This window comes from Rhagoletis zephyria, unplaced genomic scaffold (genome assembly GCF_001687245.7).
Source record: "Rhagoletis zephyria isolate East Lansing unplaced genomic scaffold, Rhagoletis_zephyria_1.1 Rzeph_scaffold_03544, whole genome shotgun sequence".
In the NCBI taxonomy this organism is placed as follows: domain Eukaryota; kingdom Metazoa; phylum Arthropoda; class Insecta; order Diptera; family Tephritidae; genus Rhagoletis; species Rhagoletis zephyria.
This window is the reverse complement of record NW_016160627.1, coordinates 7121-26777: the sequence shown is the minus strand read 5'-3', so window position 1 is coordinate 26777 and position 19657 is coordinate 7121. Positions and strand designations below refer to the sequence as shown.

Below are 19657 nucleotides of genomic sequence, written 5' to 3'. Positions count from 1 at the left end.
AGGGTTATAATCCCTAAGTGCGGCCGAAGGCCGCCTACGCAGAAAGGTGTTCTCTGCAAAAGGTGTTCAACCCCCTTTCTTTGGCAACACAGAAGAGAATTCTACGTAGTGAGGGTTATAATCCCTAAGTGCGGCCGAACATTTCTATCTGTCGCTTTTTTCTTAATTTCACAATATTGTTAGTTAATTTTTTTCCCCATCATTTTTTTTTTTCAAATCTCCTGATAACCAACTTGGGATAATTTCTTTTATTTAAAAATCCCACGTTTTTCGTTAGTTGGGTTATATTCCACTTGAAACTGCTCAGTTTGCCTCGGAAAATTACGTTTTTACCCCATTTTCAAACGGTTCCCTAGGGGTCTGTGGGAGGTCCCCAAGGGGGGGTGGGGCTTTTCGTAAAGTGGCGACTGTCCCCTTTCGAATGAGGGGGGTTTGGGGGGCCCCGCCCCTCCCCCTCCACCCCCCACCCCAAAAACGGTGGGCCAATAACTAAACATTTCCCGCTTTGTTTACAGATCGAGCAAACTAAATAGTGTGCTTATAAATATGTACATACATACATATGTAAATTTGTGCAAATTAAAATGAAACAAAAAAGCGAGTTTATAAAAGCTTGGTAAAAAAAAAAAATTTAATTAGCACAACGGAGTTCTTCGATAGCCAGCGAAGATCGAAAATCGAATGCAACTCATAATAGGGGCCAAAAGAAATTATCCCAAGGTTGTTATCAGGCGAAAGAAGGGGGGCTGAATACCTTTCGCAGAGAACACCTTTCTGCGCTTTAGGATTATAATAATTACCAATTAGAATTCTCCTTTTGGTGTGCACCAACTGGGGCTACCGCCCCTTGGGAAAGGATGAGGTAATTAGAATTCCCTTTCTGTCAGGTAAACATGGGACTGCCGCCCCAGTGATGTCTATTATTTAGTAAATTTAATAAATTAAATTAAATTAAAATTAAATAAATATTTGCCTTGAAAAGGTTTATATTTTTAATGCTTACTGGGTTATATCTTATCTTTTGTCTCTGATTCTTTTGCATATTTTGGAGTTTGACAGCTGAACTCCGCCATTTAATTTGCATATGCAAGCAAAGTCAGACGCGTGATTTTGAAGGTGTTTTTATTTAATGAATTGTGATTAATTGGTTAGTATTAAAGTCATAAAGAAAATTATAACTAATCGAGTAAAGTATAAAGTGAAGGGGAATATAAAAATACTAGTGAACACGCATGGCGTCAAAATGCCAACTTTTAATTAAATTATTTAAACAGGTGAAACATTATTCAAAAACCTGTAAAAATATTCGTAATGGTTAATATAAACCATTTCTCAGTGATGAGAGGTCTCGCATGGTGTCGGTTTTTATTTCATCAAATTTCAAATCTCCCTGTAACTTCAAAAAATAAAACCTGTGCACATCTATATAGAATACCAGTTCTCTAATTTGACTTCTCATTTTGGAAATTCGAAATAACGGTGCAGATGTGATGACCTTCACAAAAAAAAAAACAGATGGCAACTCTAATTAGAATATTATTAGCCTATAGTTTTCTTAAACCTCTTTTGTTTGACACTAATATTTCGATATTTCATTTATGTATCTTCCTTATAAGTAAAATAAATTCCACTTTTCAAACAGGTGGCAACCCCTTTAAAAATATTTTCAAACTAAAATTTTTCGCCTGGCATTGCTATACATATTTCAATTAACTGATGAATTAAGTTGAATTTAATTTTTTTAAGCACATGGCAACTCTCCTAAATACAGTTTAGAAATAAATTTTTTTCAACCCCATTTCGATTGATACCCATCTTTTGACAATCCAATAAACTTATTAAATAATTTGAGCTTGATTTTTTCAAAAAAAAAAAAACAAATGTTCCGCTGAAAGATTTCTTAACACTCGTTCTTTTGATAACCATATTTTAAAATTTCATGTAACTTATGTATAATTAAACGAAATACCACTTTCAAAACAAGAGGAAACCATCTTAAAAATTATTTTCGAACTAAAATTTCCTCAAATATTTTTCGTCTGACATTGTTATAAATATTTCATGTAACAAATGAATTAAGTGGAAATTTATTTTTTAAACACGTAGAAATCCTCCTACATATAGTTCTGAAATAAAGGATTTTAAACCCATTTCCATTGATAACACAGCCACACAAAAAAAAATTTGTGTTCTGACCCAAAGGTCTCACTATGTGTCCCATATGTTTTTGGGGTCGCTGAATCCGAATCCGAGGTCCATTTAACCCCATCAGTTCAGGGTTTTGATATAACCCCAGAAAACCAATATGGCGGACACATTTTTGTAAAATTCATCGGATTCGCTTGAAAATCGTTACTCAGGGGTTTTGGGAGTCACCGATTACGAATTTGATGTCAGTTTTCGAAAATTCAAAATGACGCCATATTGTCCATAATGTCCGCCATATTGGATCCGCCATTTTGAATTTTCGAAAACTGACATCAAATTCGTAATCGGTGACTCCCAAAACCCCTGAGTAACGATTTTCAAGCGAATCCGATGAATTTTTCCAAAAGGTGTCCGCCATATTGGTTTTCTGGGGTTATATCAAAACCCTGAACTGATGGGGTTAAATGGACCTCGGATTCGGATTCAGCGACCCCAAAAACATATGGTACACATAGTGAGACCTTTGGGTCAGAACACAAATTTTTTTTTGTGTGGCTTTGTAACCATCGGTTAGGAATTCATTTAACTTATTCAATAATTTTAGTTTAGCCCTTTAAACTGGGGCAACCGTCAAACACATAAAAAATGTTCTTAATTGTCAAACTAAGAATTTCTTGAAGCTCTTTCATTTGACATCCATCGTTAATATTTCATAAAAAAAAATAGTTCAATTAGACTTCTCAAATAGGTTTGCCTTCAATATCTCAATTCTATCGACTAAAGGGTGAACACACCAAAACAGTGACACCCTGGGAAACTTATAACTTACCCAAAAAGATTTCAATATTTTGAAATTCAAATACCATAAGTTGACCATGACCTCAGTTGGACGTAGAAGAAATTTCATTTGAATATGATTCCTAGTAGAGCTAAAAATGGCAACCGAGTTAGAAACGAGACACACCATTTTGCACGAGTTTATAAATGATCCGGCCTTAAGTACACGTAAAATTGTTAAAAACTTAGGATTGTACTATTCGGCAGTTTGCAGATTTTAATCGGTACAAATAAGGCCTGGCAGTTACGAGAAAACCAGGGAGCGGGGGTTAGCATGGTCAAAGTGATAAAAACAGTGCCCGGAAGGTCCTCAGTGCGTTTTCGCGAGATCCGAAGGTTTTGTCGCGTTATGTTGCAAAATCCGTACGGCGATCGCAGTTTTTCGTACAAAAGGTAAAGCGGAAAGCTTCATTGAGATGTTTACAGCTCAAACAGCGCCAGACTGAGGCGCAAAGTAGAATGTTACAACGAAATCCCGCAGTCGGAAGTTGTATGAACTCCAAATTAAAAAATACAACTGCATTGTTATGGACTACGAAACCTACTGCTTTAAAAATTCAAAATATATTTTGAGGTTAAGATTTGTATACTGCTGCAAGTCGTCAAGATGCCNGCACCAACGAAACAAGCATGCGTTTTTTCGTACCAGGAGAAAGCATCGAAAGCCTAAACCTTATGAATGCATAAGAGCCCTGCAGTAAAGTTTAGAGACAGTCTGACAAAGCACTAGTTCTGAGCTACATATCTCAGAACTATTTTTTTTTAATAAAATATGTAACAAAAATTTTTTCTTAAAAAACGAGAGCTAAAATTTTTTTTCTTTCCACAACAAATTTTAAAGTTAAAAGCTACAATTAATGGCATAGTCTCAATTCTATCGACTAGGTGTATGGTGTCAAGGTAGTACATAACATATTTTTTAAAAAATTAAAGCATGTTTTCCACAAAAATTTTAATTAAAAACGGCCAAGTTCAATAAAAATTGTTAAGTGGTAATTAAGATCGTAAATATGAAATATGTATGTACTTATCTTAAAAACAATTGCAAACAATATCTGAGCATTAGCAAGGGTATGCTAATTAAGTTTTTTTAGCAACTTTTCCAGTAGGTACTAGCAACGAGAGTTTAAACTCAAAATATAGACTAAAATTGAAAATTAGCAGAATTTTGTTGGTTTGAATCCAATTTTTATTGCAGTCTGATACCAGCACCTCTATGAGTCCGCTAGTGTGGCCAGGTAGTTTTAGGTTATACTAGCAAATGCCCGCTTGCTTCGCGGCGCCTAATAAGATCTTTTGCGGTAGCCAATTCAAAAATAGCGCTAAGCGCTTTATGTACATATTAGGAAATCCAATACCGCATAAAAATCGCATTTCCGCAAGCTTGCGGCGGGATCTAAGTCATCAAAAAAGGAGAACTGAAAAAAATAATATTATTTCCTCTACGTTGTCAGTTATATTCAAAATTGATGCGTAAAAGCCGATTTGATTTAGAAAATCTGCGTATTTACTTTTAATTAGGTTGACTTTTTTGATAATATTATCGAAGGAACGATAAAGTCTTTAAAGTTTTATCTTTCAAATTCGACCTTATTTTATTGCACAATCAGGAACTTTTGATTTTGGTGATTATGCATTGTTTCGTGGGTATATGGTCAAAATCGCTATATCTGTTGGGTATTTTTCAGAAGAAAATACACTTAGGTCTCTTTTTATGCGGTACATGCGTTCCTCGCAAAGCCGCATAAAAAAGTTCTTTACTTTCATACAAAAACAGGGGATGCGTTCCAGCATTTTCAAAAACCGCATAAATTCAGATACTCCATGTAAAAAATTCTAAAGAGCCGCATAAAAAAATCCAGTGAGGCATTATTGAGCAAAAAAAAAACTATTTATTTCTTCACTTCAACACTTAAGTCTTATTCCATGTAAAACCGAACATTAATGAAATAAATAAAATTGTATCTGTGTTTTAACAGAAAAATAAATAAAAATACCACAATAAATACATGAATTATGTAAGAATACATAAAAAAAAAAATGTTTCATAACAGCGGTCGCCCCTCGGCAGGCAATGCCAAACCTCCGAGTGTATTTCTGCCATGAAAAACAGCTTCTCGTAAAAATACAATCGCCGTTCGGAGTCGGCGTAAAACTGTAGGTCCCTCCGCTTTGTGTGACAACATCAAGACGCACGCCACAAATCGGAGGAGGAGCTCCACTTATGTGTAAGCGCCAATCTATTATTATTATTATTATTATGTAAAAATACAAATACAAATTATTTATCAGAAGCATTGTCTTTTACACACTGAAAAAAGTAATAAAAACTCTCAAAAAAGCAAAATCGCTACTGCGAAATAATGGTTTGAAAAACCGCATAAATTCAAATCCGCATAAAAAGAGACATAAGTGTATATCATAATAAGAGGTACCGTGGTGTTTTTTTGCCGATCTGAAACAATACCCGCTCGCTGTAATCCCAAAACTAGCTAAATCATCAGTGGTTCTGGATTATTCAAATTTAACTAAGTTGTCCTGTTCTTCCTCTTAACTGTTTTACCGTTTGATGTTTGAAAATGGTTTAAAGTAATATATTATATATGTATAACATACTCTTGAAAATTACACCTGAATGTGTGCCTCTAATAGAATCCGAGTTATGAGTATTCAAAATTTATCATCTGAAAGTAAGCTTTAAAAAAATCAAATGTTCTGCTGGCGCACTTAGTTATCGATGGGAACGGACTGTTCTACACTTTTATAATGTGTTCATAAATCGGTAAGTGAACAAAGTTTAAGCTAGTTTTCAAATTTTAATCAATTACGCAGGACCACAAAACAAAATCGATGAAAGGTTAGTAAAACCAGATCAGGTGGGTATGCGTTTTTGGGGTCCGTTTTGCTCCATCATGTCAGGATTTGCTTCTAACTTCGAAAAACCTTGCTAAACACAATGAACTTCTCCAAAAGGCCTTCTGAAGTACGTTCTATAAGAGCCCTTCTGGAAGGCCTTCCATCGGTAGCGAAAGAAGAAGCCCTTCAATTGATGACAGTCCATACAAAAGAGAAAGGAGAAAGGAATGGAGAGTGGAAGGGCTCTTGACTCTCAGGAAGACCTTTCGGAAGGGCTTTCAACTCCTGAAATTATCTACTGGGCTATAAAATAATAATAAATAAAAAATGTATAGTCCTGCAAATCCCGCCCATCCCGCATGTGTAATCCCTCATTTTTGATCCCGAAAAAATGGCGCGGGATCCCGCGCATAAACAAGCTATATATTTGAGTTTGACGCGGTTCTCCACAGGTAAATGCCGTAGGACCCTGTCGGGTTTTTGGCAGTTGAGTACAGTTCACAAGCCAATTTAACTTTCTTAGCTTTAGGCCAAATTTATTGCATGCAAATGTATGTAGTAAAAACGTAAGCTGCTCATACGCCATTTCGACAGTTATAGACGTATTAAATTTTATTTAATTCGCTGCCCAAATCCGCAAAAAATTTTAATTCCGTGATTCCTACAAATCGTCACCTCAAATGCAAAAAGACGTAACAAGCATCATCGCTGAAATGCAAAAAGTCATAACTAATAAAAAATTCAAAATCCACATTGATTTAGGTATATGATGGATTTTATCAAATTACAACTCCTCACACCACTTAATAAAAAAAAAACAAATATTGGTTACGACTTTTTCCATTTCAGTTGCGATGTTGTTACGTCTTTTTGCATTTCAGGCGATAGAATACTTATGTATGCTTTTCTATAATATTGCTTGAAAGAAGTGCCTCTTTGCTATGTTTAATTTTTAATATTACATACTATGTATTTATGTTATATGTACTTAGTTCTATTCGTTTTTCTACGTGTATGGACGAATTATCGCAAATAATTTACAGGAATGTTTGAAAAACCGATTCTTCCTCATGTCAATCTTAGCATTTCCCTAAATGACACATTTACATAAATTTCTTGATTACATGTACATACATGCATACAGTGGTGGTCGAAAATCGGTGAATGGTGTTTCGCTTTTAATATTTACAATGTTTTTCTAGCTAAAATATTTTTGATATTTTTTTTATAAAAATATGCGTCACGCTTTAACAAAAACTATATAAATCACACTTTCAAACTTTATACAGAACTTAGAAAAATTCCAAAAATTTTTACCTAAATTTCGAGCTTTTCAACCAGAATTTTTAGAAATTTGTTGGGTATGCAGTTAACAAGCTTATAAAATTCTAGTAAAATAAGTACAAGTTTTGAGCGGCTAAAAAATCGCCATGATTTTTAATAATTTTTTTTTTTGTTGACAGCATTTTGCACTTTTTTCCATATAAACATGATTTTTTTTATGGACGAATATGCGCAAGACTTTTTGCGAAAAAAAAAATTTGAAAAAAATTCGCTTTTTGTATGAAAAAACCGAAAAAGCCGTCATAAAAAAGTTATTAAAAATCAATGCGTTAATGTTAAAGTATGACCCATATTTTTATAAAAAAATATCAAAAAATTTTAGTTTGAAAAATATTGTAAATATTAAAATCTAAACACCATTCATCCATTTTTGACCGCCACTCTACTACATTTGCACGACTTCCCAAAGCCGTTTATTAACCTTGGCATTTTAGTTTTAAGTGTTGCTGACATTTTAACTTACAAACTTTGATATTATTTCAAATAAATGTCCTAATTTTTCTCTTTCTTTCTCATCTTCTTTGCAGAAATAACCGCACATCTACATCAAAATGTCAAATATTAAATAAATTTCATTCAAACTCAGCGAATGCGAATGCCCTATTAAAAATAAAAAAAAGACACCAGTAAAAAAACAATGTACTAAAACGGAATGCGAATGCGAATGTGAATGTAAATGTGTGATGTAATAGACTTAACCAAAAACAAACCCATAAAACGCAGCAATAGCAATAACAACACAGTCGTCTGCACAATGATTTGAAAAATTCCCTTAGATTTTTAAGTATCTAAGTATGCTAGTGAATAAAAAACGCGTTCGAAAGCGGTAAAATAGCGGCAAATAGCCGTTACAGTTGTATGTACATACATATATATGTACAAAGTATGTAGATATATATGTTCTCTTTTTATGATTTAAAAATGTTTCTCTTGCCTTATTGGTATAAACATAGGTACATATTTCGCCAAGAATGTGTGAAACATTTTTTTATCTGCTTTGATTTGCATTAAATTAATAGAATATGAATACCATGATCATTTAAATCGCTAGCAAATACATACCCTGTGGGGAAAATCTCTAGTTCTGAACTGGGGCGCTTCTAGTACATTTAGACCCAGTACTGGTTCGACAGACGAAAGAAAAAAGTATCATGATTTTTCAATCTTTTTGGTTCTTCCGTGTGTGCGGTTTTAAGTTATTTTGGAAATGTGTTTTGAATTTGAAATTAAATTTATTCGAATGATTGTAAGAAATGTACGTTTACATACCTTTAGCTATAGCTGAGTTTGCAGAGTTGCTCGCTGTTATTTCTTAGATTCCAGACGGTCCCAAGATGTTGAAATGTTAACACAAATTTTACTTTTATATTACCAAGCTATGAAAAAGCATCTGCGAAGCGCAGAATAGAAGCGTATTTGAACGAAAAAGCCGCCGAACACATATCTATGTAAAGTAAACAAGCCCCCCGCTGCATCCCTTATTCGATAGTTCCGAATTAGTTCTAAATTCGACAAATAAGATCTAGTTCGTTCTGCATCCCTTTTTCTATAGTTCCGAACCATTTCTAAATTCGTCACTTTAGATATCGATTTCTAGTGAAAAAACTGAAATAAATTAGTTTTTTAAAAGTACCACTTTTCTCCGATTTTGGACTGGTGGGGATTTAGTTCATATCGGACTAGTTCCTTTTTGGCGATAAAGACCTAGTACGGAACTAGAAATTTGATTCACTAGTCCGCGGTTTCCCTGCAGGGTAGCGACATACAAATACATAAATATCAATGTCTATGAATGAATTCATGTAGGCCACTATTGAGATTGTAACACTGCGCGTTGGGACCAATACGACAAATACATATGTACATTTAAGCGCATTATGAAATAAAAGATATGCGAAGCTGTAATGCGTGAAGCAGAAACGAAACTCGTCATAAAATTGAAAAGAACCGGATAGAGTCACTTGAAAAAGCCATCGGAATGATGTTCAATAGAGAGCTGCAATGACTACTGTTACACTGTTGCTTTAAGCATAAGCAGACACAAAAACGAAAGCAGCAACAGAAGAAGAAAAGAATTGGCCAATCAACATAACAGTGACGTCTAAGGCATGAATTACTTATGCATTCCATTGTAGTCCACGAGAAACAATATGACGGGAAAGAAGTATTCGCACTTAGTGCAGTACATAGAGAAGTTGTAAAAAATTTTTTGTTTTAGTCTTCTTTTTGTAAATCCTCATTTTATATACATACCAGAACCCATTTTTAAATAACTTTGCTTAATGAAATTGTTTGAAACAATCGTTCTTGAATTTTTTTAAAAACATTTTTGTTTCAAAATAACCTATCCAGCTCTCTAGAAAAACCAATAATTCACATGAAAAACGCTCAAGAAATGAAAAAGAAATTTTTTTCTATACAAATTTTTAAATCAGTTTGCAGCTCAAAGAAAAAATGTTCCTTTGTTTCTCGATTTATTTTATATATGGTATATTTTTCCAACAAAATTTACGGCAAAAGCAAACTACAGAAATAAAGAACCATGGTGGAATAATAACAAGGTGTTGTCAGTAGCGACGTGTTTGTTGTGATTTTGACAAGATCGGCATGCTTATTTTCAGGGCTGCCGATCTTAATTTTTATACTACTATTCGTTGGGAAATAGTATCTAAAATACTTCATTTTAGTAATTCGTTTTATCGCGATTTTTAAAGAACTTTGTGTTTTCAGAACAATATTAATATTTAAAATTGCTGGATTTGTATAATTTTTGCCCTCAAAAAGTAAAAAAATAAAAGATATCATGGTTATCAATGGAAAAAAAACGTACACAAAAATCGTATGGAAAGGCGATTTTTATATTAAATAACTTTTGCTGCATTGTCATAATATTGAGCCGAATGAACTGGATACACTGGATACACTAGAAAAGAGTGGCTGCATGGTTAAATTAGGAATTCGCTTACATAATCGATATTTATGTAATTTAATCTATTTAAAAAATCATTTACAGTCCTATAGGAAATTGCCTTATTTTATGGCTTTTACTTTTATAAAGTTACAATATATGTCTAAGCTGTGTGGAGCTGCCGATACAAACATATATTCAGGCTTATAAGCCTGTAATTATACATTTTTCTACATTTAATTTGAAATAGTACGCACCACCGGTTAAAAAGTAGTAAATAATTAGTACCTTTTTTACTAATTTAAAATGCGTGACCGGAATAGACCTGCCGAAAAAGTGAGGTTAAGTCACTGACAACCCCTTGTTATTATTACACCATAATAAAGAACAATATTTCTTGAGATCAAAAGTTTATGAAGTAACGACAGCTTTAAACAAGGTAAAATTCAATCAATTCAATATGTTTTACTTAATTGATGACCAGTTATAATTGCCTTCCCCCTCTTCTACAATGTACTTAGTCAGAGTATTGCAAAATTAAACCCCGGCACCACCTAGCGGGAAAGTAATACTTCTGGTGTCCATATTTCAAGCAAAAGAATAGTTCTTCAATTTGGTTGAAAATGTAGAATTATGAAAATGTTTATTTTATCCATCCATGTAAAAAATATAATTTCACTTTTTATGTATTTTTGTTAAACAATTTTTTTTTTAATTCGAATCGTCTGACAAATCACAGAGCCAAAAATTTCGACGAACATTCTCTCTCAAATGTACTATGTTATCTTATGTGTATGTACTACTTAACCTAATACTAGTCTCTATAGTACATATGCATGTATATATGGATGTACATATGTTTCTTAGGAATAGTGGAATGCTAAGACAAAGCACAAACACATGTGCATATACACATTAACCTATGTATGTACATAAATATATACATATACATATATGTATGTGCGTACACATGTATTCATTCACATTCATCCATAAACTGAATTTTACTCTGCTCATTTGCTTTTATTCTTTAGGTTCTTCTACATTTACTAGCCTTAGCGCAGAATTAAAAATAATAGTAAACAACAAATTGTAAGTATTTAAAAGCAAAGCGTAGAAGACGAACTAACTAAGTAACAACATTCGAGAAGTAATAAATATGGGTATTTAACCCTGCAGTGAAAGCTACTAGTGGAAAACCAGAATAAATACTGCAGCAGCTAAACTAGTTCGTTTTCGATAATATTTTTATCGACTAGCAACTGGTTTTCGCGAACGCATTAAATACTGCAATCAGTAGTATCGGGTTGCAAGCTGCACATTACTTCTATTTCTGTATTTTTCGATCTCAAAAATACGATTTTTAGCTTTAAAGCATCCATTTTAAGTAAATATATATTTCAAAAAAGAAAAAAAAACTATTCGTAAACAAACAGTGCAGTCAAAGCATCAATATATGTATGTAGCATGCATATATTTAATCATGGCAGTTGCATAAAGTCGTTTATGAAGAAATCTATCTTATGTTTGCTGACGATGATGCTACAAAATTAAAAATGGCCGGGTGGGTATGTTAGGCTTCCGCATTAGCTCATACCAATTAATGGACTAGTCGGTTTCTATTGATTGATATGCTAAAACGTTTATCGACTAAATTGGCATTACACTGCTTAGGTACATACATACATATGTACATATGTACATGTCTCGTGAAATACATATGTAGGTATGTATATATATGTAATTATGTACATACATACGATGTATTGAAAAGAGAGTTGAATGCCTACACTTACCATGTGTGCAGTTATCAATCAGAAAATCAACTACTTTAAAAGCAATTTAATAGAAACTGTTTTATTAACTAAGTACCTACATATGTACATAGTGCATATATAGAAGAGTAATCGAAATTCTTTCTTTTTTTTCTTGTAAGCAACTGGCATTATTAATAGGCCCCACTNAAACTGTTTTATTAACTAAGTACCTACATATGTACATAGTGCATATATAGAAGAGTAATCGAACTTCTTTCTTTTTTTTCTTGTAAGCAACTGGCATTATTAATAGGCCCCACTTTGAATATGATTTCAACTATGTTTGTATGTATGTGCAATACATTTGACTTCAAACTAATTGCCTGAATACGTATCCAAATAGATAGTTTGTTTCCAACTACTTATTCAGTTGGTTAATTTTTGAGACTGTCTACTTTGTTCCGACAGGGATACTTGTAAATTTTTTATATGCACATATGCATGTGCATACCTATGTATGAAGATATCCATAAGAACACAAAATCAAAGAGGCAATAACATCCGCCACATGTGTACACACACATACATATGTATATACATATGCACACTTGTGCATAAAAATTACTCATACACACATGCATACATACAGTATGTATGTATTTACATACCCAGCAAGAACAGTACCAGACAATTGATGGGATTTAAGACCAACAATTATGACTATTCGTTAGCACATCGATGTAGTCATTTTTATTAGGATCACAGGGAAAAGGTTAGCATCATCTGTTACTCTCATCAATTAATGTGATTTCCTCTCACTCTCACTCTCGTGATTTGATAAAAACTTTTGTGAAATTTTTTTCCCCCGATTGTTGTAGTTTTGCTGGCTACCTACTTTGTATCTAATATAAGAATAAAAACTTATTTGTGGACTCCATTCGACGTTACGGCACACAACTGCACAGGCAAACACCGATGGCCTACCAACTGTCATTTTGACGATATGATTGCATGTTTTTGTGTGTGGGCACTTTGATGTCTTGAAATAAGCATTTGTCGCATGACGCCGCCACCAGACAACATTCTCTCAATTTCGGTGTTTAAAAACATTTCAATCTTTAAAAACCTTGCTGAATAATTTCCTAAAACGTAATCATAAATAATCCAATTGGGAACAGATTTTTATTTTGATTTAATATAAAAAATTGCATCGATGTTACCACCACCACGCTTTCTTTCAAATGAAAATATGGCTGTCAAACTATCGAATTGCCTGCAATAGATGTCAAACAATAAGCGTTGACATACATATATTGCAGCCCATAAGAAATAGGCGGTCTCCATTGGAAATATATTTTGTGACATGGTTATCACGACATCAGTGTTTTCCTGTGGCGACAGGGCCATACGAATAGGCAAATCAATGAAACGCTTGCAATGCTTTCTTGCAAAGCTTTGCAAACGGTCAATAGCGTCCAAATGAGTTTACGTGCACATATGTATGCATATATACCCTGCAGTAAAATTTAGAGACAGTCTGACAAAGCGCTAGTTCCGAACTACATATATCGGAACTATCTGAGAACTAGTGCAAAACGGATGCAGAGCGGGACAGTTGAAACTAGCGGTGTAAATGTGCAAATGCTCATTACTCGTACAATTCGAAATTACCCTGCAAAAATCGCGACTACTCCATGCATGCATGTAAAGAGTACTCCCGAAGGACCAAGGAGTACTCCAAAATTAACCACAATTCATATAAAAAATATGGTCCAATTAACATTGCGATGTCCTAGGGCAGGACCATATACTCCATCTCTGCATTACATCAGAGTAGCACAAAACTACTCCCAACATACTCCAATGACATTCTCGTTATATTTTTTCGTTTGTACACGCTTTTGTTCTTCACTTCGCAGATGCTTTTTTTGAAATTAATAAAAACCAGAAACAAAAATTAAAAATTACATGTTGCCTCTGACGACATTCGAACCCGAACATGCTGGGAGCTAAGAACTAACATCTAGCATCTCTACACGTTCAGCTACAGCCAGACATGCAAATGTGCTTTCAAATGCTCAACTTCAATCACATTTCGTTAAAACACGAGCAGTGATCGTATAACAAACAATAAGCTGGTGCAGAGACACGAGTTGGTCCGCTACAGCATGACAGAGGAGCACTTTTGTAAGTACTCCAATATACCACAAATAGACTACATGGTCCAACGATTTTTGCAGGGTAGCTCAGCGAGAAGACTTCCGACTCAAGCATTGTTGGTTCCGAATGGAGGCAGTTGTGAGTTTTCAAATTTAATGAATTTAAATTGTTGCGTGCGGGTTACAATATTTTTATACCCGATCGCACTTGTGCGCAAGGATATTATAACTTTGTTCACATAACGGTTGTTTGTAACAGGCAAAACGAATCGAGATACATATAGGCAAATAAATGATCAGAATGAAAAGAGAAATCGATTAAGCAGTGACTGTCTGTCCGTCCGTCCGTCCGTCTGTGCACACGGTAACTCGAGTAAAAATTTAGATATCTTAACGAAAATTGGTATGTCCACTTCTTTCGGGCGTAGAACGGATGGTATTGAAAACGAGCAAAACCGGACTATAACCACGCCTACCTCCCATATAACGGTGATTTCCAGAAATACGAAAACAGCGATATAGAAATACGAAATACTCGGTAAATCAGTAAATATTAAAGCTAATTTATTCAAAATTGATGCTTGCAACAATTCTTTACCAAGAAATACATTTATGGTAAAACCAATACCAATTTGTACCAAACTCGGTATGGTTATTGTGCTTTCCACATAAAAGCAAAACGTTGAAAATTATTGAAATCGGACTAAAATTACTGCCGCTTTTCATATAAAAGTAAATTTCAGAAACTTCAATATTTTGAAATTTATGGACGCTAATTTACCCAAAATTGATACTAAAAACAATCCCTTGAAAAGAAGTAACATTGTTTGGAATTTTGGAAAATGGGCGTGATATCGCCCACAAATGACTATATAAGTTTATCTCATGCCTAATGAACGTTCTATCGAAGATGTTAAAAATAGGGGTAGGGGTAGTTTTCGGAAAGGTGGAAAACATATATTTAATACTTGCGCCGGGTATTTAATGTTCGGCTCCCCCCGAACTTAGACTTTCTTACTTGTTTTTTTATAAATTATGAAAAAATTTAATCTTAAAAAACGTTTTCTTATAACTATACAACTGTCCAAAACGGAACCGGTTCAAAGTTAGTTGCAAAGTAATGCACTGGACTTGAGCTCGAACTAGCACTGTCGGCATAAGGTCTAGCTCTACGATAGTTCTGAGTTTGTCAGATTTTCTGCAGGGTATACATAAATATGTATGTGTGTGTGCATGCACAAACGTCCCTGCAGGAAATGGGACTACTTAGTTTGTAGCTAACTATTAACTAACTAGCAGTCGACAAGTGGATTTTTATTAATAACTATTTCCTTTGGCCGCAATTAACTACTTTTGAATGGCGATGGTCCCAAAATAGTGAGAACTGATTTCCTCTGCATGAGATGTCAACTAACTTGTATCTAACTACTTTTGGACATAAGCTATCAATAAAAAAAAGGATTTTTAAATTTTTTATTTTTTTTACTTATTTTATTTAACATTACATATTTGCTCATTTATTTATATAGTGTTCTTTTNAAGTAAATTTCAGAAACTTCAATATTTTGAAATTTATGGACGCTAATTTACCCAAAATTGATACTAAAAACAATCCCTTGAAAAGAAGTAACATTGTTTGGAATTTTGGAAAATGGGCGTGATATCGCCCACAAATGACTATATAAGTTTATCTCATGCCTAATGAACGTTCTATCGAAGATGTTAAAAATAGGGGTAGGGGTAGTTTTCGGAAAGGTGGAAAACATATATTTAATACTTGCGCCGGGTATTTAATGTTCGGCTCCCCCCGAACTTAGACTTTCTTACTTGTTTTTTTATAAATTATGAAAAAATTTAATCTTAAAAAACGTTTTCTTATAACTATACAACTGTCCAAAACGGAACCGGTTCAAAGTTAGTTGCAAAGTAATGCACTGGACTTGAGCTCGAACTAGCACTGTCGGCATAAGGTCTAGCTCTACGATAGTTCTGAGTTTGTCAGATTTTCTGCAGGGTATACATAAATATGTATGTGTGTGTGCATGCACAAACGTCCCTGCAGGAAATGGGACTACTTAGTTTGTAGCTAACTATTAACTAACTAGCAGTCGACAAGTGGATTTTTATTAATAACTATTTCCTTTGGCCGCAATTAACTACTTTTGAATGGCGATGGTCCCAAAATAGTGAGAACTGATTTCCTCTGCATGAGATGTCAACTAACTTGTATCTAACTACTTTTGGACATAAACTATCAATAAAAAAAAATGATTTTTAAATTTTTTATTTTTTTTACTTATTTTATTTAACATTACATATTTGCTCATTTATTTATATAGTGTTCTTTTGTAGGTGGTCTCACATTTAAATTCGATCAGATATAACATCAAAATGATAATATAAAATTTCGACCTTTATTTTATTTGGCCTGAATACGAAAAAGAATCTGCGAAGTGCAGACAAAAAGTGTATTGAAAGTAATTTTTGTATGAGGATATTTAAATAGAAACTTGTAAAGAAAACAAACTCCCGATAACGTCTGCATGACTCCTACACGACTTTACCTTTTACTTAAAGTCAGTTTTGTCACAGCTAATTAAAATTAGTTATTTGTCGAAATCCCGCAAAAAAACTAACTAGAAGGCGGTTATATTAATCAATTGATAATTTTTTTCTGCAGGGATATGCCTTACTGTGCATCCGCACCGACGATTAATTTCAGACTAACCACCGGCGAGTTGTGAACAAGACTTCGCTACGTCGCTGCGACAGTGGCCAAGAATCCACGGTCTCGTCGGTCGCACCTGTTTGCCCAGTTTACGCGCTAGATGCGAGATGGGTTGCTTGTTTTGTTTATATTTTGCAATTTTACAATTTTTGCTCATTCCTTATCGTGGCTTTCGTATACTCGGTTAACGGTTAATGCCGCAATTTGTTATCGTGCCGGATAGTTTTGTATCGTTATATCTTCGACAAAGTGTTCCCGTCCTCCCATATTCGTTCAGACATTCAGGAATCTACACCAATAGTCGAGTTGTGATCTGTATTGCCCAGTTGGTTTTCAGCTGCAACTGGCTGCATTGCACTCTCAATTCCAAGTTAGCATAAATACATACATACATACATCCATGCATTCTCGTCTATGTACTAAAAGTTTATAGTGTTGTGCGTGTTGTTGCTGCTGTTGCTGTTGTCCCTGTTTTGTTATTGTGCCAATTGTTGTATAAGTTCTTAATGCCAACAACAGCATTGTTATAATCGCCGTTGTCGTTGCCGTCGTCATCATCGTCGCCGTCACCGTCACCGTCACCGTCACCGTCACCAATTTCCACACATCTAATACTAAGTATCTTTGTCTCCGAAAGCTTCATCACCGTCACGATACCCGTAAAAGAACATATCGTGATTAGCAGCAGTAGCTGGCCTAGCTGGGACGACGTATTATGGATAGCACGGCTAAAGCGGTAGCAGCAGTAGTGACGACGCCGTCAGCAACAAGTGGTGTTGGTGGAACAGCGACGTCCGCATCGGGCATTAAGCTTAGTCCGACAGACGCTGCTGCCAATAATAATAACAATAATAATACAACAACAGTGACAACTAACGGTATCAAAGAGAATAACAGTAATAATATAGCAACATCTTCCTCGTCAGCAACGCCTCTTTCAGCGGCGGCGATACCGATTGTTGTAACGGGGGGCAGCGGCAGTGCTGGCACATCTGCGCCCACCTCATCGCCAACAGCCAGTTCACCATTGTCAGCGGCGGCATCTGCAGCGGCGACACCAAATAGCGGCGAGGTGAGTTTTTAGATATTCAATAGGAGTGCGAGTCAACGAGTTGAATTGAACGCATTCAAACAGTGACATAGTACAAATGTATCAATACTAACGATTTATATCTACGTATATGTATATATGTATATGTGTATATGTATGTATGTATGTATATGTACATACAATACATACACCTTTAAGCACAATCGAGACCAACGAAAAGCGAATGGACGGTGAGAAACCGTAAAATATAGATTTTGCCTGACATTACGCTTAAATGAAAAGAACATTCATAACTACTTTTTTTGTTTTTACATACATACATATGGCACGATTCACGTCAACCTGCCCAGAGGTCGCCCAAAATTCCAATCAATGAAAATTAATATGCAACGCTTTCAATTAAAACGGGGCGAATTAAAAATTTCAAAATGGCGTCTTTAGATACGCAGCTCTTAAAGACGCTCTTTTCGCGAAGAAACGAATATACTTATTAATTTCTGCAAATGATGACAGAAAGATAGATCAAGACTTATACTATAGTTTTCGAAGTCGCTGATTACGAATCTGAAGTATATTTTTTTTAACTCAAAATGGTTAAGATTTTTTAAAAATGGAGCGGATTCACTTAAGAGTTCGTTACTCGGGGAGATCTCGGCGTCGCGGAATACTAGAGTTGGATTTTTTAGTTCACTTTAAAGATTAGTTCACTTCTATGCTCAATGAACTAGCTCTTCTGTGACTGAGTTCGTTCACCTTATTGAACTATAGCGCTTCATTTTGGTATTGCAAGATAAATACTTTTGTTAAACAACAAATCCCAAAAAGCCAACTCAAATACTTACTTTTTAATAGCAAATGGAATAAACGATGTAAAATATTGAACAACAACCAAAAACGAGAACCCATTTGTGTTGTAAAATTCATTTCCATTTTTATGGGAGTGTTACCACAGGAAACTTTAGTTCGCGAACTAATGAACTAGTTCAATAAAAAGAGCTGGCTCTTTCGCTTCAAAAGCTTCCCAAGCCTACTGATTACGAATCTGAAGTCAAATTAGAGAAATTCAAAATTGCGGACCCAATATGGCAAACAAAAAAATCAAAATCGATTGGATTCGCTTAAAACTTTACAATTTACAAGTTGAAATCAGATTTTAAAAATTCAAGATGGTAGATCCATATTGGACCTACCATTAAGCTCGGAACACTTTGATGACAGCAAGCGACAAGCAGCATCTGTCAAATTTTAAATACACACGTTCTTACGGACACAATTATTTTGACGACAGCACGACATCTTGGCTGCAGGACTGCAATTGTCGACGTCGCCAAATTAAATCTATTTCTAATTTTGCCGGCGACAATGAGTAGATGTAGTGCTGCAAAATTAAATTGTCGCAAAATTAATCACATATTCTTGATTGTTCATGTTTTTCTTATTTACTTAAATAAAAATACACAATTTGTGAAATAAATATACCAAAATGTCAAACTTTAAAATCAGCTGTTTGCTATGTCGCTGAGGTCTTCAAAATGTTTAAGAAGCTGGCTTCAAGGCGACATTTGTCGACAAAATGATGTCGCTGTCGTTACGTCGTGAAGTTGCAGTCGTCAAAGTGTTCCGAGCTTAAGTCACTTAAATTCGATCGTACATACATGGCGTATGAGTAACATTTTCATCTCGTCTGGTTAACTCATACGCCATGAACTGAATTTTGTTTGAAAATGAATTAGGGTCTGTCTACATACATATATGGGTATTCGCTCTTTTGTTTATTCATTTTGGGGAATTCACAACGGTGTCGTAAGTGTCGTATTGTTGTATGTCGTAAACTTTAAACGCCTAAAAAATATATTATGGTGGTTCGCA

At 34.6% G+C, this 19657-nt stretch overlaps 1 protein-coding gene across 21 annotated transcripts in view; it reads left to right on the top strand.

Annotated features, from left to right (window-relative positions):
* LOC108369209 (predicted GPI-anchored protein 7) overlaps positions 1 to 18593 on the top strand; it is a 20868-nt gene extending 2275 nt beyond the window's left edge. For 7 of the 21 annotated variants that reach the window (XM_017624268.1, XM_017624267.1, XM_017624254.1 and 4 more), the window contains one exon: positions 17257 to 18593. In XM_017624268.1, the coding sequence (XP_017479757.1) occupies positions 17453 to 17821 (369 nt within the window). In that variant the 5' untranslated portion in view covers positions 17257 to 17452 and the 3' untranslated portion in view covers positions 17822 to 18593. Of the gene's footprint in view, positions 1 to 5191; positions 5214 to 7712; positions 7871 to 17237 lie in introns of those variants that run through there. The other 14 variants (XM_017624264.1, XM_017624248.1, XM_017624260.1 and 11 more) reach the window with 8 other exon arrangements.
* The last annotated feature ends 1064 nt before the right edge of the window (positions 18594 to 19657 follow it).